The sequence below is a fragment of the Canis lupus genome, chromosome 11, assembly GCF_048164855.1.
Source record: "Canis lupus baileyi chromosome 11, mCanLup2.hap1, whole genome shotgun sequence".
Taxonomy (NCBI): domain Eukaryota; kingdom Metazoa; phylum Chordata; class Mammalia; order Carnivora; family Canidae; genus Canis; species Canis lupus.
The window spans coordinates 3,933,217-3,956,136 of NC_132848.1; the positions used below are offsets into that span (position 1 = coordinate 3,933,217).

At 58.2% G+C, this 22,920-nt stretch overlaps 1 protein-coding gene across 2 annotated transcripts; it reads right to left on the minus strand.

Moving 5' to 3' along the window:
* Positions 1-12: 12 nt before the first annotated feature.
* On the minus strand, positions 13-22,782 carry CTDSP2 (CTD small phosphatase 2). Of its 2 annotated transcripts, none has more exons than XM_072843014.1 (8): positions 22,623-22,782; positions 9,655-9,803; positions 7,913-7,951; positions 7,397-7,498; positions 6,850-6,906; positions 4,536-4,628; positions 4,199-4,384; positions 13-3,731 (listed from the first exon to the last, which is right to left on the minus strand). In XM_072843014.1, the coding sequence occupies exons 1-8, from the start codon at positions 22,684-22,686 to the stop codon at positions 3,606-3,608; spliced, it is 816 nt and encodes a 271-aa protein (XP_072699115.1). In that variant the 5' UTR covers positions 22,687-22,782; the 3' UTR covers positions 13-3,605. The 2 variants fall into 2 exon arrangements, with proteins under 2 accessions (XP_072699115.1, XP_072699116.1); XM_072843015.1 differs by lacking the exon at positions 22,623-22,782 and adding an exon at positions 19,078-19,153.
* Between the last annotated feature and the right edge of the window lie 138 nt (positions 22,783-22,920).

Genomic DNA, 22,920 nt, shown 5'->3' on the forward strand with positions numbered 1-22,920 from the left:
TCAGGAAGCAGCTCCCATTCCTGGATGGGGTTTTTAAACCCGCTTTTATTAATTAATTGTAAGTAATACAAATATTCCAAAAATATAAACAGACACTTAATGGCGTCCTACATTTCAAGTTTTTGAATACAACAAATTTATCAAACCATGAATCCGTAAGCAAGGTAGTCAGTGTCCCATAGCCCAGTCACAGTGGGAAGCAGACCCCCTGCCTTCCAAATGGCATCTTGAGGGGGAAAGCGGCAGGACATGGAATGTGTCAAATGTGGGGAGACTATAAGCAAAGCTCTTGGGGCCCAGAGAGGAGGGTCTGCCCCAGGGGGTCACACCCTTGCCTTCTCTCCCCTGCTTGAATGAAAGTATTTATTGGCGTTTAAAAAAGAAAAGAAAAAAAAAAAGAGACAAAACCAACCCCATTTTTACAAAAAGTGACTGAGGAACAACAGTGGTGACAGACTGAAGAGCTGAAGGGGCAAACAGGCTTACCTTCCACAGACACTTGGCCTGGCTGGGACATGGGGTTCAGGACAGCCTTCCGTGGGTGGGGGCTGCCCTCCTGAATGAGGCTTGGGGAATGGGGCAGGGGCAGATCTGAACGGGATCCATCTCCCAAGGAAGGGCTGCCTGGATAGACTTCCCATGCTTTTAGCACAAAGATGCTTCTGGGCCACTGTTAATAACAGAGGTGAGTTTATACACTTACAAAATGGTCAAAATCTTTGGGAGGCGGGAGGGAACGAAACAGAAGGTCCCGGGTTAACTGGAGGCAAATGTGCTGAACCTCTCTTAGGGTAAAGGCCCCACGGGCCTACAGAGCGTCCCCTCTACAATGTGCAGAGTGGAAACTCTCACCTTGACCGTTTCCAGACTGGTCCTGTGTCCAAAGCTCCCCCTATGAGAGGGACACGAACATCAGGCTTTGGATTTAGAAGCCCAATCAGAGAGACACACTGTGTCCCCGAAGAGGCACCTTACAGACCCGAACGTGGCGGGCATGGCGTGAATCGGGGCTGACCAGGCACAGCGGCCCCCCACCTGCTGAAGACAGCCTTCAACGGCGAGGGCCGGTGGGGAGCCCCAGAACAGATCCTGGGCTAAACTGCTTCCCTCCCAATCGTGCCCTCCTCCAAAACGGAGTCTGGCCAGGTTCCTCCGAGGAGCAAGTTCTGCAATCATCACTTGCCCCTAACACTATGAAACTGGAAACCAGACAGCATATAATGACTTCAGGCTGGCTCCGGTCCACACGGACGGACCCGGTTTAGGTTTATTTGGCCAAGCTCCTTCTCTGCAGAAGGCAGGAGAAGGGGGAAAAAGGGAAGAGGATATTCCTGTTGAGGACCTGCCGACTGGCAGGGCAGGGCACGGTTCTGCCGGGAACAAGGCCTAGAGGGCAGGGGTTTCATGCGGGGGCAGTGGGCAAGCCTGCCCAGCTATCCTGGGCTCCGGGCACGAGGCCCACCGAGGGCTTTCGGACGAGCCTGATTGGAAAGGGGGTGGCACGGGCTCTCCCTTCACCTGGAAAATCACGGAGACCCAAAGAGGGCACAAAGGGTCCTAGGAACTGGATCAGCTTAGAGCCTCTTATTGCTTATTTGGTCAGAAAAACTTGGCTGGGCCCAGAGGGCGGATGTGGCCCAGGGCTAACCCTCAGGGTGGGGGTTGGAGAGAGGCCCCTTCCAGTGTGAGGACAGAGGCCTAGCCAGGACCCTAGGATCCGAAGCTGTCACTCTCCCGCAGGTGGCATCGTTCCTGGCTAGCTCCGGAGCCCTCTTCCCCTGCCTGCTGGACCCCAGTGACCACACATGCTTCAGGGACTCTCTTCCACTGTGACACCACTGACCAAGACCACACAACCTTGGGACAAGTAGGGGAGGTGGTTCCACAGCGCTAGAGGAAGATTCTAGTCGGCCCACTACCACTCAGAACATCAAGCTGCTGCTCCACCGCCTGGTCTGCTCAGAACAGGTCAATTCCTCAGGCTGACCCCGTGTGTGGACACTGAAAAGGATAACAGGGGGGGGAGTCCTGAGTGGGGGTGTCCTCACCTGAAGCAACTCACAAATGCTTTGTGACCCTTGTCCTCAGTGAAAGCAGAGATGGGGAAAGGAAGTGCCTCCTGCTTCGGAGGGAGGGAGAGTTGGAGGGAGGGAGGAGCGAGGACCTCAGCCAACCCCAGGGGAGCCATAATTAAGGCAGTGATGCTGAGGTGGGGCTCCCTTGTGGGGGGCCCTTGTGCTCCCAACTACAGCAGCACTTCTCCTTTTCCATCCTCAGAAAACTTCTGTTTCGTGGCTCTGTTTTAAAGAATTCGCTACTAAGAAACTCTGGAAGCAAGAGCCACGTGAAGCGCAGGTGTGTGCCGGGCTCGCTCGCACCTGCGACAGGAGGCGGCAGCATATGCGTTACGCTGGCAAACAGAAGATGAGAACGCCGTTCCCAGGAAGAGCAGGAACGCCTCAGAGGCCCTGGAGCGACAAAGCAACAGCCAGGAGGGACAAGCCAGGAGCAGAATGAGAGGCACTGCCAGGCCCCGGGGAAGACACAACAGGAAAGAGCCCTGCCCCGGACACAGGAGGGGCCGGGCTGGGGCGCCCTTCCCAGACTTTGGAACAGAAGTCCTCACACCAGCACCAGCAGAGAATCCCTGAAGAGCAGACGGAGGAACACAGTCCCGAGCTCAGCTGATCTATAAGCCAAGGGGACACACATTCATGGTTTGGGGGTTTCCTTCCTCCCTGTACCCCCAAGGCTTCCCACATTCATCTCAGGCCCTGGACTGCAGCTTGGTCAGAAACAAAACAGGCCCAACGCTCTGTGTTTAGAAAGAGAATTTTAAAAGAGTCTAAAGAACGGAAAAGTTACTTGTCCTCCTCCAGGGCGGGGAGAAGACCTCCTTCCCCACAGGTTCGAGGCTATGGCTAGGTGATGAGGAAGGCAGGCCCGGCGCCCACACCTCGGGGAGACAGAGAGGGCCCATGCCAGGCACTCGGCTGGAGGCAGGTGGACCTGATGGCTGCAGGCGCCACTGGTTCTGGAAACAAGCTTTCATCTTTCCAGACGTGTTGTCTTCTGTCTGCGGTAGCTGGCTGGAGAAAGGTTTCAGAAAGGCGTGTGCGTGGGACACCGGAAGGCAGCCTCTGATTCACCCTTTCTCCTTGGCATGAGCCTTCCGACACCGAGGAAAGGCCATGGCTTTGGCAACAGAGCCTTCAACAGTCCTCTCTGGATCGAGCTCAGGGGCTCTCAGGGTGACTGGAGAGGAGACACGCTAATTTGGGGAGTCTCCATCTTTCAGTTTCTCTCTCCACCTGAGACACTTCTATCGTGGGGCCACCACTCAGGGTGAGACACACAGACACACACAGTCACACGGACACACACACACTCACATTTGGGAACCCAACTCAGGAGCAGACAAGCTGTGGGTCTGGGTCTGACACGTGCCCACCTCGCATCTATCCCGTCCTAAAGCCCTGTGCGGCCACTTCTACCCCCAGGCCCCGTTGGGTGAGAGGCTCAGCTTCTGCTCCGTCAGGCTGGTCATAAAGGCACAGTGTAGGAAGGTCCCCTCCTGGGATGGCCATCGCTTGGAGCGGGGAAGGCTAAGGGGCCCGCAGCTGCCCCAGGCTGGTGTAGACATCCTCTGCTCCGCTCAACTCCTCAAAGATGGGGATCAGGTTCAGCAGCTCCGTGTCTGCCATGTCATCGAACCACGACTGCACGGGCACCTGCGGCAGGAAAGGGGTGGCGTCAATCTGACTGCCTCTTCCCCAGGAGGCCGGCAGGGTGCCGCGAGTGTGTGTGTGTGTGTGTGTGTGCGCGCGGCACACCTTCCCCTGGGGGTGCCTTCCCCCCCCTTCCCGCAGGTCCCGCCCTCATCAGCTCCCCTCCTACAGGCCCCATCCCTCCCACAGACCCCGCCCTCCCCTCCAGCCTCACCCCTTCCCGCAGACCCCGCCCCCACCATCCCGCAGGCCCCGCCCTCCTCTCCAGCCCCGCCCCCATCCTGCAGACCCCGCCCTCCTCTCCAGCCCCGCCCCACCCCCGCAGGCCCCGCCCCTCCCACAGACCCTGCCCTCCCCTCCAGCCTCACCCCTTCCCGCAGACCCCGCCCTCCTCTCCAGCCCCGCCCCCACCATCCCGCAGGCCCCGCCCTCCTCTCCAGCCCCGCCCGCGGGCGGGTCCGACCACTCACTGCATTCTCCGGGTGGAAGATGTAGGAGGCGGGCGAGTTGTCCAGAATGAGGGTTTTCCTCAGGTCCCTTCCCAGGCGGCTGAGGTCCTTGACGTAGCAGCCCTGGTGGAACACGCAGGACTCCCGGAACAGGCGGGCCCGGAACACCCCACACCTGTCCAGCAGGTCGGTCACCGGGTCGGCGTACTGGGAAGAGAGGAGAGGAGGAGAGGGGGTGCTGGGCGCTGACGCCATCCCGCCCGCCCCTACCCTGGAGGGGTGCCGCCCGAGGCCCCACCACCCGGAGCTGCCGCACCCGCACCCGCACCCGCACCGCCTCCCCTCCCACCGCAGGTACCTTGGCCAGGCTGGCAGTGAAGAGCACACATTCAAAGAGTTCCCCCATCCGTCGCAGGAACTCATCCACATAAGGCCTCTTAAGCACATACACCTGAGGGAGGGCAGAGAGGCTTGCTGGGGCCGTGGGGTGGGGGGGCAGCCCCGGACACGGTCACCATCACCGCGTCCACCAACGGCGTCCGGCAGGTGGGCACCTCACTCTGTGGCCCCTACATCCCAACCTCTGGGGCCGTCTGGCTGGACACCTTCTTCCCCACAGGCTGGGGCACTGGTGTCACCTCACCAGGCTTCTGCGGGCTGGACGCCCCACCCTGACCCCACAAAGGAAGAAACGCACATGCCCGGGTCCCAGAAGCCATCTCTGTTTCAGGCGGCGGACCATCAGCTGCCTCCAGAAACAAGTAATCAAGAATAGGCCTCACAGACGGAAACAGCCTATCCTGGATTACTTGAATCCAGCCACAGCCTCTGTGGGAGCTTCCTGTCCTTGGCTCTGGAGGGGCAGTCTGTCCAGGTCACCAACAGGCAAGGTCACTGGCACTTGTGAAACCTCATGTCCTCACCCAGCTTCTCTGAAATGTGCCAGGGAGAAATGACTCCCTCAGTGACTGCAGGTCGTACACCTTGCACGTCTTGCTCTTGTGTCCCACACCGGTCTGTGTTGCCCAGCCAGCCATCCCTAACGCTCACGTCCACCTTTCAGGATCTTGTACACGTTGGCCTAAAAGGTTCACGGGCCTGCCCCTCCTCACTCCGCATGCTACTGTCTCCAGGATCTTTCCTGCGCACCAGCCTCCATGGGAGTAGAGGCATTCCTTCAAAGCTTCTCATCCATGTGACTCCCTGCTCAATGAACACCTGCCATGCCTCTCTCCCTCCTTGGAGGTGGCCTTAACTGGCCACCAAGTCCCCAGGCCCCTGGTGGCTCTGCAGCAGAAACCCTCTGTTCCAAGTAGCCACAACTTGGCTCCCTTGCATCTGCCACTTCTTCAACCTTTAAAAGGTCCCTTCCCCTCTTCCCGGCTGTTCATCAAGCTTGGCATCTCCTCCCCACTCTTTGCTGAAAACCCACCTTTTGAAGGGAGCCACCCCACAATGTTAATCTCAGCCCTTTTTCAAGATGCATGCTTCTCCCTGTCAAGCCAGGAGTTCACAGTGCATATTGGCCTGTTTGAAAATATGCCTTCATCTTCTCTCTGCAGGCTTCGTACATCTTCATACCCTCAACTGGACTGTGAGGGGCAGCTGCGCAGACCTGGGCAGTCCAAGGGCCAAGCCTGGTCCTGAGCAGGTGCTGGGCCTCAGTAGGGAGGCGGTGGTGTTGGGAACTAAACTTCTAAGGGAGGGACGCCCGGATGGCTCAGTGGTTTAGCGCCTGCCTTCCGCCCAGGGCATGATCCTGGAGTCCCAGGATCGAGTCCCACATCAGCCTCCCTGCATGGAGCCTGCTTCTCCCTCTGCCTGTGTCTCTTTCTCTCTCCCTCTGTGTCTCTCATGAATAAATCTTAAAAAAAAAAAATGAAGTTCTAAGGGACACAGGATCGTGGTGACTCCTCAGGGGAACCTCCATCCTCACCCTCCCTATAAGTAACTTTTCTATTTGACCAGGCCATGCCAATAGGTATCAGCGCTACCAGAGCATTGTTCCTGATGTCCTCAACTCCCGGGCCAGTTGGCAGGCCTTCTGGGCAAGCCTTTGGAGTAAATGTTTTCTCACAGTCACCACCACAAGATCCCAGACTGAGCCGGTTATGCAGGGCCAGAGCCTGAGCTTACTTGGATTGAAGTGCTCATTGATAGCATTTCCTGGGGCAGAATCCAGTGCAGGGACCTAAGGGGAGGGGAAGTGGAGACGCTTCACAGAGGAAGAGATGCCAGGGCTGGTGAGGAAGAAAGTCACTAGCTAGACCGAGTGGGTGGGCCAGGAGGAGAGAAGACAGCTAGCCCTGGCTTCCTTGCCGGAACAGGCAGAGACAGCAACTCCTCCAGATTAGTGAGAACGCCATCACTTAGCACTGGCCCCCCTGGCCAGGGGGTGGTATTCAGTAAATGACAGCTATTTCTCTTATTGAGTGACATTTGATTTTAAACACAGCTTGGCTGTAAAGCAAAAAAAAAAAAAAAAAAAAAAGGCAGCTAGAAGGGGATGAGAGGCTGATTTTTTTTTTTTTTTTTAAGATCATAAAGCCCTGTGAGAGGTACCAATAAAGGAGAGGCTGAAATTGCAGGAAAGGGACAAACTGATGGAGCAGATTGGAGGGGGCAGAGGACTGCAGGCCTCTGGGCTGGCTGAGGCCTGGCAGGCAGCTCACCTGGTGGGTGGTCCCCTCAATCTCTACAGGCACTACGAAGTCGGCATTGTTGATTGGCTGGAAGGCAGAAAAGTCAATGAGGTCAGCATGGTGGGAAGGAGACAAGAAGCTCCTGCCACAGCCACTGCACTGTCCCCTGGGAGGAGCCAGCAGGGACAGATCTCGGGGACCCCAGGAAGCTCCTCCCACCACCCCATTACAGTATCCCCTCCTGGATTTCCCTGCTTACCACCACCCCCGATTCTACCTGAGAGTCCTAGGGCCTTCCTGAGTTAACCAACACCCTGACCATACGCGAAGTGGGGGGGGCAAGGTCCAGGGCTGGTTCAGACCCTCCGACAGGGCTGCCCTGTTCAGAGCCCCAGTGGCTCTCTGGGCTGCATGACCAGGGGCAGCCCAAGACTGTCGGCAGCGGCCGAGGGGAGCGGGGATTCCTAATCCACGTTCTTTAGTGCGGCCTCTGAGTACCTGTCATGCCAGCAGGGCCAAAATGCCAGAGGCGCCCAGCTGCAGGTGCACGGAGGAAGAACTCCAGATGTGGAGTTACCTTAAAGGAGCTATGCACAAGGGTTTCATCCAAGTCAATGACCACGCAGATCCTTCCTTGATCTTCCTCTGTCACCTCTGGGAGCAGGCAGGTCCCCGGGATCTGAAACCAGAGCCAGGTTGCTGAGGTCAGCCACCAAGAAAGCCCAAGTGTTCTCCTCAGAACTCTGGGAAGAACTGGGTTCATCGCAAGGTACAGAAAACCCCCAACTTCAACCCAGATGAGGCGCCATCTGAAGGCCGAGAGCTAGAGGAAGAGACAGAAATGGCTTGGCTCCAGCCTCCCACTGGACTACGCAGTGACCTGCATGTTGAGATGCAGGCCAGGGCTGGCATGGGACAGAGGTCAGCTGTCCCCCGAAATCTAATGCCTTGCACAGAATGGGCCCTCAGCAAGTATCTGGGACAATTGGCTCCCCAAGATGGTGGCAGCTAGGCACTAAGGAATGAGGGCACCACCCTAAGTGATCACGGGGTCTGGGGCTTCTGAGTAATGTACCTTGTTCGATTTACATACCTGATAAAACTGGTACTGGAGGCAGTGGAGCAGATCCGACTGTGGGAGAAGAGGAGGCAGTCAGTGCCAGGCAGCCAATACTATCCCAGCTAAAGCCCACTGTTTCCACCTCAGGCCTGGAGGATGATTTTCTCCCCAAGACCCCAGCCCCGTGGAAGGGCCTGACATAAAAAAGTGACATTTTTATTAAAGTAAGCTCTATGCCCAACATGGGTCTTGAACTCATGACCCTAAGGCCAAGAGTCTCACGCTCTACTGACGGAGCCAGCCAGGTCCCCTGTAAGTGACTTTTCCTAAGAGCTGGACAGGTAAGGGGGGGGGCAGTGCTGCCTTTCATCACTAGATTTGATGAAGATGAAGGCAGTGTCTCCATCCTCAGTTGCCACTCCCTCTAGGTTGGACAAACTGAGCAACAGGGCACCCCAGTGGCTGACTCAGGGACACGGAATCAGAGGCAGAAGCAAAACTGGAACTCCTCAGCGTGGTGGTTCAACCTCTTGCTGAGTCCTGGAGCCCAAGCTTCCCTTAGAGAACACATGTTTTCTGTACCTTCTTTTGGGGTGGGGAGATACACAGTGCGGGGAGGGTGCTGGGCCCCTACAAAACATCACGTATGCCAGTGTGAACCCACACTGTGGGGTCTGGAACGTGAGGAGAGGCGGAGTACAGAGAGGTCAGAAGGCTTCCCTGGCATTTTGCTAGTAATAAAAATGTTGTGAGGGCTATACAAAGTGATTCGTGTCTTTTTTTTTTTTGATTCGTGCCCTTAATGGAAGCCCTGAAAAAAAATGAAAATCCTAGCGTTTAGGAAGAGTTAATGTTGGCATTTTAGCGTATTTCTTTCAGGTCTGCTTCAGCGGCTTCTACCCGCGATAGGTAATTTCATATTCTGCTTTTTGATTTAATGTTGCAACTCGATACTTTTCCATGTTATTGTGAACTCTGTAAAAATCAATTGCTAAGTAATACTGTCAGACTACACTTTATTAACCCATTTTCCCCTACTGGATAACACACTGACACATACACGTCTTCAGTCTTGGTTATGAGAGAGGAAAAGGACAGCAAGGCCTTGATCTTTCTGAGAGAAGTACTCAAGGGCCTTAGGGGCAGGTGGGGTTTTGGTCTGGGCTGTCCCCACCCTTGAGATGCAGACAGACCTTCTGTTCAGCCTGAGGCTCAAAGACATCCATTATCCGCATTATTCTATGACACCCCCCCCCCCCCCCCCCCCGGGTGGGAGGGCTGGAAGAGGGTGTCCAGGGTGTGGCAGAAATTCAATTCCTTGCTTCCCGGGAAGTCAGGTAACTTGGAAGACAGCTTTGGATAGTACGGACAACAAACATAAGAGCTGCAGCCAGAGACCTTAGAGCTTGGACTCTTTAGGAGCCAGTAAGTCTTTGGGGCTACACAAAGCCTCTGGCTCAGTTTCCAGGTGTGTAAGTGGGAATATCTCGTGAACCTCCCAGCAGGGCTGCCCTACAGATAGCCTAAGATAATGTATGCAAAGCGCCTTGCAAAGTTCCTGGAACCTGGAAGGTTCTGGCCTGAAGGGGCTCTCAGAAACTCCAGGGAGGGCCAAATGGCCCACATGGCAAAGGGAAGCCAGGAGAGAGGAGATGGACTGCTTCGGGAAAGACAGAGGAGGGGCCTCTGAGCCAGAGACTTTGAGACTTCAGGGCAAACTACGCCGCGGCTGCCGGGGCGCCCTTGCTGGCACCGCACCAGCCTCATCTAGCTACCTTAGCAATGGTGTTGGCTTCCTCCTTGTATGCGGAGAGCTCAGTGGAAGAGCTTGACTGGCCAACATGCTGGGCACGAAAACAGCAGAAAAAGGCCTTGAAGATGTTCCGTCCACGAGGTTTCTTAGGAGAGGACTTGGAGACCAGGCCTAGAGCAGACGGAAGATGAGCCATTAGCTACAGGGCGACTGTCCAAAGGGACCCTGTGCACACATCCCCTCCGAACTGTAAGCCCTGCCGCGACACAGCACATCCGCTCGTCCCGCAGATGACAGACCCTGAAGTGCTCAGGCTCATTCCAACATGTCTCTAAAGAGGAAACAGCAGGCTCGCTGGCTTGGGAAATGAGATGCAGAGAAGTTGGTCTTCATCCCATGGCAGGGGAGAGGCACTTGATGAGGGGGCCAGGTCCCGGAGCCGGGGGTCCTGCCGCGCTGCCCCCTGTAGCAGCACAGTGAAGGTACCCTCAACAGTGATGCTGACCAAGGCGAAAATGCACCCCCCCCCCCCCGGACAGACCCCAGTTCGCAGAACTAGCTGCTCTAGACAAGGGAGAGACCTAAGGCCCCTTCGTTAGTGGGGCTGCGGTTCTGCTCCCCAGGTGCCGAGTCAGCGGCCGCAGAACGGAGGCCAGGCCGGGGCAACAGGTGAGAGAACTGACACAGCGGCAGCTGCAGGGAGGCGGCCACACTCTCCCTCACCGCCCCGACCGCACGGGCACCCCGAGTGCACGGGCACGAGGCCTGACCCATAAACCGCGGGCAGGCCAAGCCCCTGGGAGGCACCCTAGGCTGAGGGCCCTGCTTCTAGGCTGCAGCTGCGCGCTCCTGCCCTGCTAATCCAGGCTTTGGAAACACAAGGCCATCTGAACGGGAGGCTTGGCAAGGCGGCCCCAGAAAGGTCAGGCCGGCACGCAGAGCCACGGGCATCACAGATTGCCGGGAAGTGGGCTTCAGAGCACTTTTTGGTGCCTCCTGCTTACAGGAGCTGCCCGGGCGAGTGCAGGAGGTGGTGAGGGCGCCGCGGCCGGGAGGTGGCGCCGCGGGGCCGCTGCGGGAAGGCCCAGCCCCGGGCTGTGGGGTGGGAGGGGCCTCGGGGATGGTGCCGCCGGCTCACCCCCCGCGGGGCTAACCCCGGTGCGGGGAAACAGAGGGGATCTGGAAACCCCTGTCCTGGGGAGCGTTGCGGAGGCAAACAGAACCGGCAGCAAGGGCGACTTTCCTGAGCGCTCCCTCCACAAAGGCGGCAGGGGCGACGTGGTGGCCTCCGGGAGGAGAGGCGCAGCCGCCTGCACCCTGGGGAGCGGAGAGCCAAGCCCCATCCCCCAACCAGGGTGACGACCAGGGTGACGACTGGCCACTGAGCGGCGGCGGGGGCTCAGCGCCGCCCAGGACTGCCCGCTTGCTCTGACTCCACTGAAGCCAGGCTTCCTGCAGGTGCAGGCCGCCTTCCCGCCTCAGAGCTCTCGCGCTCCCAGGGGGACAAGCCCCCCAACACTGGCAGGACCCCGAGTGAGCACCAGGCTGTCCCAGCCTCAGCCCGCGGACCCGGTGTCACTCTTGAGCCCTTGGCCCAGAGGGAAGAGCCCAGGTTGCCAGGGCCTGGGGCCGGTGCCTTCCATGCAGGAGCTGCCCCGGCCCCCCCCCCCCCACCCCCCGAAGGCCCCTGTGCCCAAGAGCCCAGCCTTAGAGCGGAGCCCAGCACCCGAGAGCAGGACGGGGCACCCCTGGACCTCCCCCAGACCTCCCCGACTCTCCCCGTCCTGCCCGTGGGGCCCACGTTCAACCCCGGGCGGGGGACTCAGGCAGACGCTGACACAAAGCTCCGAGACCAAGCTGAACCACCCCTTTTCCTTTGGTTTATGGTTTCTCCACGCAGAACCACAATCAGAGGCTTAACCCGGGCACGGAGCCTTTCTTAAAAGGCCACACAGCCCGAGCCTTTCCTGAAGAGAGGCCGTCAAGAATGCTCTCGGCATCTCGGTGACAGGCGCTGTGAAGGCTGAGTAATCCCGAGAGGCAGGGGTGTGACAGGGGCAGCTGGCCGGGGCCACGGGGAGGCCTCGCGGTGCCCACTGCGGGAGGCCCAACAGGCAGAGGCGGTTCAGCCAGAGACGGAGCCGGCCCGGGGCGGGGGGGCTTCACAGCTCGGTTTGGACTCAGCAGGTGACGCAGGTCTTCTCAAAAACACGAAGTCACCAGCAGCCCCCGGGGCCTCAGAGACCACAAACGCCTTGACCCCTCTGGAGCACAGAGTGTGGGCCTGCGGAGGGACCGCGGGCCATGGCAGCAAGGTCAACACCCCACAGGTCCTCAGTCCTTCCCGGGCTGTCTGTGCCCCTGCCTTTATGGACGCTGCCTCTGAGCATCCATCACGGCCTCTTTAGCCTCCCCCCAGCACGGCTGCCTCCCCGCGGGGCCTGCAACGGCCTCGGCCGGGCACATTCAGCAGCCAGGGCCTGCGCAGAGCAGCTGCTTGGTGGCTGTGACCGCTGAGTGGCCCAGGGCCTGTCGTTTCTACAGAGCCAGGACCTGTGGAAGCCTTCACCGGGGGGCAACGGCCCGGGGGGGTTGGAAACAGGGAAGCCTCCTTTCTGCGGCAGGAAGGTGCTGAGCACGGGCCACTCGGTCCTTCTGGGCCTCGGTCATGTTTACTGTGAACTGAGGATGCGCCAGCCCTGTACGAGGACACTTGCATCGTCGCCCCACATAATCCTCACTACAGACCCATCCGTAGGCACGGACTCCCCATTTCACAGAAGGGAAACCAATGCAGAGAGAGAGCACACGGGATCTGAACCCAGATCTGCCAGGAGTCTGACCCACTGCCCCCACCCCCGCCCGCCGGCCCTGACGGCTCCGGGGGATCATGTATCTTTATTCCTACAACACTCGAGCAGCGGTGGGGGAACGCTCAGTCTCTCAGAATGTTTGCTCCTCTCTAGGCTAGGAAAGTAAAGGATGAGTTTGGGGCCCAGCACCCTTCCCAGCTGTCCTCCTGGGTGGGCCATGAAAGGTGCAAGAGGTAAAGCAATTCAAGGCTCTGGGATTCCACTCCAGGGCTGGCTTCACCCCATCCCACCCTGCCCCTGCTCTGACAGGTACCTCTGGGAAATCAAGAGGACAATGGGGGAGGGAGAAGGGTAGGGACTGGAGACAGGAGCTTTGGCCAAAGACCTGCTTTGTTCGGTGGCTTTAAGGGTGAGCGGGAACATTCGTCAGAGTGGGATCTGAAACTGGTGTCAGAGAGCCTTTCAGAGGGCTCCTCCAGTGTCGTGTCCGACAGCCAGGTGCAGGCCACCCCTGACCCCTCCGCTCCGTGTGTGATGCAGAGGCGCACCGGCCCCCCTCCCAGGACAGGAGCACCGGGCACAAGAGGATTTACAGGCTGCGTATGGTCTCCCAACCAGGGAGGGCAGGGTTCCACTGGGTGCCATGGAGCCCCAAACCAGCTGCTCCCCTCCTTCAGCCCTCCTGCTACCGCGCTTTGTGGACGCCCCTCCTCTCCTGGCCAGCTGCTGACGCGCACCTGCTCTCTCGGCTCCCAACTTCTGGCGAGGACCAGCCAGACCTCATGAGGGGAGCTCTGGCTTACGGGTCAGGTCGGGGTAGCTGAGAACCGGGAAGCCAGGCCGCTCCCCCAGGTCCCTGCTGGAGGCTTCCCAGAGCCGGGCGGGGCTGGGGCTCACCTGACCGCAGCCTCTGTGAGCCCTGCCGTCCTCCTCCACTACTTGCGATGACACCCCAGCCTGACTCCCCAGTGGAGGGGCAAACAGTGACGCGCTGTGCGACGAAAGCTAAGTGCTGGGCTCGTTTTAACTATCTGAGGGGAGAGGACCACTAGTTAGCAACAACGGGACCTGGCCGGATGAGGCCGGAGGAGGCCAGCGGCAGGGGACCCCCCCCACCCCCAGCATGTGCAGCTGGAGGAGAGAGGATGAGCGCAGGGGGCCGGAGGAGCGTGATCGTGAGCAGTTCCACGGGTGGGAATTGCCCCTCCTCTCGCATCCACTAGGAAGCCGCGGTCTCGGGCTGGCAAACACCCCGGCTACCCTCTGCAGGCACAGGGCCACCTCCCCTCCAGCCACCGCCGCCTGCCAGGGTAGGAGCCCGTGCGAGGAGGGGCGGCGCGGGCACCCGCAGACCGAGGGCTGCCTTTGCCGGGCCGACACTATTTTTAACCTTGTTCTGAAGGTCAGGTTCAGACACCACTGTTGCCAACGCCACAGCCTCGCGTCCCAGCAAAGGAAGTCCTCGGGTCTGCCTGGGAGGGGCAGGCAGGCCCGCAGGCCGGGCAACAGCCCGCTCAGGCGAGGCCGCCTCCTCGGTTCCCTCCTGGGGCGGCCTTCCCTCCATTTCCCATCCCCCGAGCAGAGGCTCCGGCGTGGCCATCACTATAAAATGGCCTCTCCGAGGGGCCTCCCTCCCCCAGCCGGCGCAGGAAGGAGAGTATTTGGAGCATTTCCGGCCCTTCCTGGCCAGCTGCCTGGGCCCAGCGGCCAAGACACGTCTGACGGGGGCTCCCCGCAGAGGCGGCCTCCCAGGCCCGCGGCGAGCACAGGCCGCCCGCGCCAGGTGGATGGAGGGGCACCCCGGGCACAGGTGGGCAGCGGGGGGGGGGGGGGGGCAGGCCGCCAGTCCCGCTCAGCTCAGCCCCGCTCCGCTCCGGAGGCTCTGAAGGGCAGTTCAGCCAGGCTGCCTGGCTCCCACAGCGCACTGTGCATGCTCCCCGCCGCCGGCATCCAGGCCCTTCTCCCGGGGCTGGGTCTCCGTTAGCCCCGTCTCTGGGCAGGAGGGCTCCCTGCGTCTCCTGCTTCTAAGAAAGAAGGGCTTTTTTCAGTCCCGGGGCCTATAGGCCACCTGCAGGGTGCGGCTGGGGTCACAAGCTGCCCACCCCTGCCTTTTCCCAGCCCCCTTTGGCAATCTGGTCCCCTCATCTCAACACCGAGCTTTGATTTTAGGGACATTCCCTTCAGAAGGACTTGCTTTGGGACCAGGGGATTCTGGGCAACTTCTAAAACATGATCAAGATACCCTATCACTCAGCCTTTATACAAGTTATTGCCCAAACGCCCTCCTAGGCGGCTCTAACAGACTTTAAAATCCTACTTCAAAAATGTGCTGGGGGGATCCCTGGGTGGCGCAGCGGTTTGGCGCCTGCCTTTGGCCCAGGGCGCGATCCTGGAGACCCAGGATCGAATCCCACGTCAGGCTCCCGGTGCATGGAGCCTGCTTCTCCCTCTGCCTATGTCTCTGCCTCTCTCTCTCTCTCTCTCTGTATGACTATCATAAACAAAAAAAAAAAAAAAAAATTAAAAACGTGCTGGGGTGGGGCTGGCGTGCCCAGAAGCAACAACAGGTCCTGGACTAGGGATGGAGGGGCCGCTTCCTCACACGTGGCAGCAGCAGGCTCGGCCCCCAGGCCCAGTGGGCTCTCCGTGGATGTCAGGGAGCGATCAATGGCCCAGAGTGACAGCTGAGACAGACCAGAGATGCCAGCCAGGAGAGCCCAGAGGGCTGGATCCTGCTCCTGCCTCTGCCGGAGGCCTCGCCCCAGCATGCCAGCTAGGGCAGAGACGTCATTGCGGGGGGAGGGGGGGGGCAGTTGGAAACCACCCCATCCCACCTCGAGCCTCCCTCTCCCCAGAAGGAGGTGCCGAACAGGTCCCTCGGGAGGCTGGGAGGCTAAGAGAAACCTGTCAAGCAGGACACAGACACCTTCTTGGTGGCTGTTGAGGCCCTTGCTTTGGCTCTGGCTGACTCCTGGAATGCCTGATTTGGTAGAAAGCCACGAAGAATCTAGTACCTCTTCCCCCTCCGGTTACGTAGGCCCGCTTTTGGTGACTCCCGCACGAGTGAGATGCAGAAAGAGAGAGGTGAAGGCACAGGACAAAGGGACCCTCAACCACCTCTCCTCCAACCAGTGAACAATAGAGTGCTTACACAAAGTGCTGTGGACTTGGGTTTCAATCCTGACTCTACCACAGAGGTGTGTGGCCTTGGGCCTCAGGCTCTTCATCTGTAAAATGGGAAGACTAAATACCTACTCCACAGAGCTTTGGGAATTATAGGAGCCTTAGGGCCTGGCCTGTCATTAAGCACAGGGTACTTTCATAGCCTACCCTCAGTCTCAATCTCCAAATGTTCACACTGGTCATACAGATTTCTTCTCATTCCAGAGGACGTGCAGAGGTGGTAGCAGGGCCAAACCTAGGAACTGACCTTTTCTGGGACTCCACAAAAATGAATCACAGTCTGTCTCCATCACACACGCACACTCTCTCTCTCTCACTGAGGTTGGCCAACCAGTTCCTTCTTCCTCCAGTGGCTGGTCTCTGCAGAAGGACTGGAAGAAGTCAGCCAGGGAGTCTGTCCTACCACACCTCTCAGCTTCACCTGGATCAGCCAACCAGTGTAGGTGTGTCCACTTGAGAAAGCAGTGAGCCAGAAGTCAAGAAACTAGCTGTTGCCCCACTTCAGCCTCTCAAACAGCGCTGTGGTCTTGCCTAAGGCACAACCTCTCTGTGGCTCAGTTTCCTCACAGGCCAGTGGGAGAAGGTCTATATTAGGGGATCCCTGGGTGGCTCAGCGGTTTAGCGCCTGCCTTTGGCCCAGGGCGCGATCCTGGAGTCCTGGGATCAAGTCCCATATTGAGCTCCCGGAATGGAGCCTGCTTCTACCTCCTCCTGTGTCTCTGCTTCTCTCTCTCTCTTTCTATCATAAATAAATAAATAAATCTTAAAAAAAAAAAAAAAAAAAGAAAGTCTACATTATAGGGTCCCTTACAAGGTGGTTTCAGCTTACCTGGAGCTTGCACTATTAAAAAGTGGAATGCACAATGCCAATGAGAGGCAGTGTAGGTCCTGGTTAAGGCTCGACTCTGGAGTCCGGGTCCTGGCTGACACTAGCTAGCTGTGTAGCCTTGGACAAGGTGCTTCAGCTCTCAGCAGAGGTTTCCTCATCTGGGAAGCAGGGATTAATTACTATCTCACAGGTCACTGTAAGGATTAAGTGAGATACTAGATATAAAAAGCTAGGAAGAGTATCCAGCCCATGGTAAGTGCTCTATAAATAGTCTGTGATCTCTCCTGGGGGAGAATCGTTACTCTGTTCACACTCAGAAAACTTCAGGAGCCCCCTTTAGGAGCCACAGGATCTTTAACAAACAGCTAAACTGGATCCCTCCAGGGGACGCTTTCTGCTCCGGGCTAAGCAGGCAGTTGGGGCCACTGCTGTGTTTACCTGGCTCTTCTCCAGGGACACTTGTCAGAATCATAGGGAGCGTTTGGAACACACACATGCCTGGCCCACCTGCTCCGGCTCTGATTCAGCAGCACCCAGGTAGGGCCTATATTTTTAGTAAGCGTCACAGGAGATCCTGATGTGTGTCCCTGGCTGCGGGCCAATGCCTAAAGGTTGCCAGTGATCCTTGACTAACCCTTCCGGGATTGAAGAGTGCTTCAGCCAGTGTCCCCTTGGTCCCTTTCCCCACCACATCTCACTGGCTGTGTTTCTGTCAGTCCCAGAGGACTTGTACCCCAGGGTCTGGTTCTCCTTTCTAGGAGTACTTGCTCTATCACTGAGTCAAAAGACCCAAGGCTGCTGTCCCCTCTTGCAGGGCCCTGTTCCTGTGGAGGAGGGGCCCCAGCCCCATTCTGCTTTAGGAACAGAGGAGCTGGGATCCATCATACTGGGAAGGCATTTCCACAGGCCTGTGTTCTACGATTTGAGCCTTCCCATGAATCTGCTTGGCTCTCACTGGGAATGGGGCCACACTTGTTCCCTGAGAACAGTGCGGGTGGGGGAGAGCAAATTCTACAGAATGCAAAAGCTAGTCATACATCGAGAGAGTTAAAAAAAAAAAAAGTATAGAATAAAAAGAGAATAAGGGCAGAGTATGATTATAGGGGGCAGAGGGGAGGACTAGGAGCACCTGCAAAGGGAAAGGAAATGTCAGGAGGTCTATTCAAAGATCAAGTTCAAGGCCAACCCCTAGAATAGCTGACCCATAAAACAAGACATCAGCAGCTCCTGCCTGGAGGGAGGCTGGGTGCTCCCTGGAGTACCCATTCTGTAGTAACAGACCTGGTGCAGGCACACAGACATGAGAGGGCTGGGCATTTTGCTGGACAAAGAAACCCTGTTCTAGTTGGCCTCTGGTCCGGAGAAGCTTCCAGTTCTAAGTCAACTTCTCCACTTTGATTTCTACCAGTTCCTTTATAAGAGTTACACATTAATGAGCTCATCTACATCCCAGGTGGGAATTATGCCTCCATTTCAGAAGAGGGAGGGTATCATGTCGGCCACACCCAGCCCCATGACCCCAAGACAAGTGAGTTCATTCTGTGCTTCGCAAGCAAGCTGGCCCGAGACAGGATAAAAAGCAATTTAATGCCGCTTTTGTGCTTTCTCAATGTTGCACCCCGAAACCAAAGCAGCAAAGACATAGCTTAAGAACATCAATTTCTCTTCAAAACCCCAGTTTTTTAATCTCTCTCCTTGTTACTAGAATTCCCTAAAAGAAATGTGAATCTCCTTGGGCCCATTAACTCTCAAAGCAAACACAGCCAGGGTGAGCATGCAGCACAGAGTTGGCTCAAGCGTTCATTATATCCATTTCTGAAAGGCTGAGCAACTGCTTTAGAAGGTTTAGGCTTCAGAGACTCTTCACAGGAGGTGCGCGGCCCCCTGGCCTCCTCCCACCGGTACCCAGATGCCCCGGCACCAGGCAGGGCTGCAAATGCCCCAAGGCGCATGCTACTCGCATTAGTGCAGATAAAATCCCATCCCAAGTCACACTGGTACACAGAAAGGGTCTGCGCAGCAAGGCTGTTTGCAAGCCTCAGAGGTTGATCCTTCCAGAAGGCCCAAGCCCCCACACATCAGTGTCCCCTCTGACCCCCAGCCACCTGTCTTTAACAATAAAAGCCACATGACCCTGTGCTGTTTGCACTGTGTCCTTGGGGGGAAGGAGGAACAGAGTGGTGGTCTAGCTGCGTAAAAAAAAGAAGGGACAGTTCTCAATCACCTCCTAAGTACTAGGCATTAGGGAGCGGAAAAATCAACATTTCTATTTCACAGATAAGTCACTCCAAACACTAAAATGATCTGTTAAATCTCGCCATGAATAGGAAAAGTAGGGATGTGCACCAGGCCTGAAGCAACTAACTCTGCTCCTGGAACAATTCTCTGAAGTAACAATGAACACTTTGCCTGGGCCCCCACCCCTTCCCATTTCAGCCAATCAAACAGCAAACCTCTCAAGATGGGGATAAAGACACGAGCCTAAATTACCCAAAAGCTGGCAGGAAGAAGGTGGAGAAGGGGAAGGGATATATATCTGTCCCTAAGTACGTGTGCATTTACAGATCGTCTGTCTTTCCCGTTTCCTTCCTGCAGTCCTCCACAGAAAGGCACCATTCACCTTGGCTTTGGGTTGATGGGCCCTCGCCGGCAGTCACCGTTCTGGCAAAGTCCACTATCATAGCGGATGTGGATGTTCCCACGGAGGATGAACCCGCCTTGCTGTAAACCCCGACAGCTGAGGAGGGAGGAGACAGGACTCCCCGCCCCCCCCCCCCCCCCCCCCCGCCAGCTCCGAAGGCTGGTTCAGGGGCTTGCAAAGTCCTGCTCCCCTGAGAGTTCTGCAAGTCAGAGGCAGCAGCAGAAGCACAAGCTGCTTGGGATGTTAGGAATTTACCAACTTTGGGGCGGAGTTAGCAGCTCTCTCTGGGGCTCTCCTCGAGGGAGCAAACACAGCCTCTGGGTCACCCCCCAGGCCCTACCCCCTTCCAAGATGGAGGAAAAACCCCAAAGGAGACTTGAGAGGAGCCACACAGGGGCCAAGACCGCCCCCTGCGCGCCCACAAAGGGTGAACTAAGGAAGGGAGCCCCAACAACACCTGTTCTAAGCTTTTCAGGTGAAGGGCTGACCTACAACGACAATGAAAGATGTCTGAGCTTTTTCATGAGAAAATAAGGCAGAATTTCTCCCTGATGGAAAGAAAGCAAGAGCTAGAAAAACTCACCTTCACCCTCTTAGGGATGGTCAGCCACTGGCACCTGTGCAGTCTGACATATAAGAAGCCAACTCAGGGCAGCAGGATTCCTCTCTCCCTGAGAGGAAGGGTCATTGGGTCTCACGGAAAACAAAAAGGGTTCTGCCCCCTGCCCCCCCCAGGACCCGCGGGTCACAATGAGCTCTGGATGAGGCTGCCTCCACCCTCTCACCTCACACGGGGAGGTTACAGGGTTGGTCCTGTTTTCTCAGCTCCCCCCATCCAACTCCAAAGCTCCGGCACCACCTCCCAGCAATGGGGTTACACCCTCGTATGGGGCTCTAATAAATGGCCATTTTCTGGCCAAACTGATATTAACTTTTCTTTTCTACTTTTGATGTTACACACAAGCCTGTCCTTGCTGTACCAGGAAGCCATTTCACCCATCTGTCTGGGAAGATGATCCAATTTTGGTCCTTTTATCATCAATGCTTTCAGTAACTTTGTTTTACTTCCCTTACTGTAATTACTTTTGAATCATCAACACACCCAGACAGCCTTAAAGCTCCAAGAACAGGATGCTAAAAAGGAAAAAAACAAAACAAAAACAAAGAAACAACCCTGCAATGGCAAACTACTTCACTAAAAGTCACCCAGACTAGGAAAAATTTGGCTTTTTCTAGAAATTTACTTCTTAATAAACTGCCTCACACCCCTTCCCCTTTTTCCAAAGGGAGGCAGGGCATAGAGATGGGATGCTGGAGGTAGGGGGGGTGGCACAGCAGCAAGGAACTAACTCCTAAAGGAGATCATTAAAACATCTACTCCCCACCCCTGCTTTAAAAAAAAAAAAAAGGGATGCAGGATTTGTAAATAATGAGACTCAGAAAATTGGCTTGCTGGTTGCTGGGTGCCCAAGCGCCCGGGAAAATAGTATGTCTTCTCTGGAATGCAATCAAATTACATGGAGGGAGGGAGGCGGAGACGGGGGGGGGGGGGGGGGGGGGGGGGGGGGAGAGGGGGAGAGAGAGAGAGAGAGACCCATGGCTGCTGGCTTGAGAATTCAGATTCCTCCACGGATAAGTCTGAAGGACAAACCACACACAAAAAAGAAAACAAAAAGCGGAACTCCAAGAAAATCCAACCAACATCGGCGACTGAGCACTGTCAAGAAGCCAGCTGCTCTGCTTCCTGCTGTCATCTATTCTGTTCCACCCCCCCCACCCCCGACACTAGCCCTGCTGGCTGAAACTTCCAGCTGATGTGTGAGATGCCCCTTCAGCAATCCTGCTCTCACTCCTGGTGGTGTGAGTCCCTCGCCAGGACGGCACCCTCCAGAGGCACCCTCCAGAGCCGCTTGGACAGGCGGACCAGAGCAGGGAAGCACGCGATCGTTCTTCCCTTCTTTCCACTCGTCACTAACAGGGACCCCTCTGGAATCTTCCACACCTCAATCTCCTCACTTCTGGCTGCCTCCTGGAGTCTTTTCCTGGGCTGAGATTGGGAACAGGCAGGAGTCAAGTTCTCAACACAGGAAGCCTCCCCGTTCAGGCCTCAGCACAGCTGGGCAGCCAGCAGAGGTGAGGTTGCCCCTGGGGTCACAAGGCCTAGTCAGTGATGCAGCCAGGAGAGCAAGGGCTTTTTGGGAGGCTGGGATCTGATTAGGCAAGGCTCCCCCCTCCTCAGGGCAAGCTTATTTAAGAAGGGGCCAGCAACGCAGGAAGCATCCGCTGCCCCTCCACCCACTCCACTCCAGGAATGGGAAAGGCTGACACCACAGCTGCCTTGCCCCTAGGCAAGTTGGGGGAGCTACTTGGGAACTGAACCCCAGGAATAAGCGACCTGCTGACTAATGTTTCCAAATAGGGGGATGTGGGCCATAGTGAGGAGCCCCAGCTGACAGGTCTAGGCCTCAGTATGTTCAACTGCGGTACTGACCCTGCGCATCCTATCCTGGGTGGGCCAGCGAAGGGCAGGAAGGCTCCGGATTTGGTACGAGGAGCCTGCTCTCCCCTGTCTGGGGGGAGGGGGGTGAGTTCTCCAGAAACAGCCCCCCCGCAACCCAAACAAACAAAAACAACAAAACACCCAACACTAGTCCTTACTCCCTACGAAAATTCTGTCCGCTATTTTGGACACATTCCTCAAGGCTCGAGGAGGAGCGTGGGGGAGGGGAAAAGAGTTTCGGGGCTTGCAGCGACCCAACTCCGGGACTCCGCGCGCCCCCGCGGGGCCTCGGCCCGGCCGCTGCCGTCCGCGCCCCCCCGCGCGGCTCCGGCCCTCGGAAGGCGGGGGCGCGCGCCGCTGCCCACGGAGCACTCGCACTTTTGCGCTGCGCGGCTCCCAACCACGCCGGGGCCGATGCCATCCGGCGCATTATGTAACCAGGGACACGGCTCCCGGGCTAAACAAACGCGGCTCTGTGTGCAGCCGCGGCCCCGGGGAGGCGCGCCGGGGCGGGGAGGGGCCCGCCGGGCCTCGGGGTCGGGCTCGCAGGCTCCGCCACGGCGGCAGGACGCGGCCCAGGGCCCCGCGGCCCCCGCCCGGCCCCTCCCCCGCGGCCGCCCCCGCCTCCGGGCGGTGAACTTGGTCCCGAGTCCCGCGGGACGCGGTCGCCGCCCGCAGCCGGAGGGCCCCGCGCCGCCTCCCGCCCGCCCGCCCACCTCCCGCCTCCCGCCTCGCGCCTCGCGCCTTGCGCGGGGACGGGCGCCGCTCGGCGGGGCTGCCCGCCGGGGGCGGCGGCGCGGGCCGGGGTGACAGCTGCGCGGGGCGCGCCCCTCCCCCCGGCCGCCAGGAGCCGGGCCCCGCGCGGCCCCCGCGGGGTCTGGGCGCGGACCGGGCCGCGGGCGCGCGCGGGCGGGGGGTCGGGTCGGGGTCGTGCGAGGTCGGGGACCGGCCGCGGCTCCCGGGCGGGGCCAGCCCCCCACCCGGCCGGGGGCGACGCAAAGTTTTGGGAAGTTGCTGCCCCTACCTTGCTTGGCGAGCACCAGGGCGTCTTCCCTCCGCGCCTGGGTGATGATGGAGCCGTGTTCCATCTAACAACCCCGCGGGCCCGGGCTGGCTGCGCGCGGGGCCGGCGGGCGCGCAGGCGGGGCTGGGCTGGGGGCCTGGGCGGGGGCCCGCTCCGGCTCCGGCTGCGGCTGCGGCTGCGGCTGCGGCTGCGGCTGCGGCTCCGGCTGCGGCTCCGGCTGCGGCTCCGGCTCCGGCTCCGACGCTCGCGCTCCCACAGCTGCTCACATCCCCGCCCTCGCGTCCTCCCCGGGCCGGGA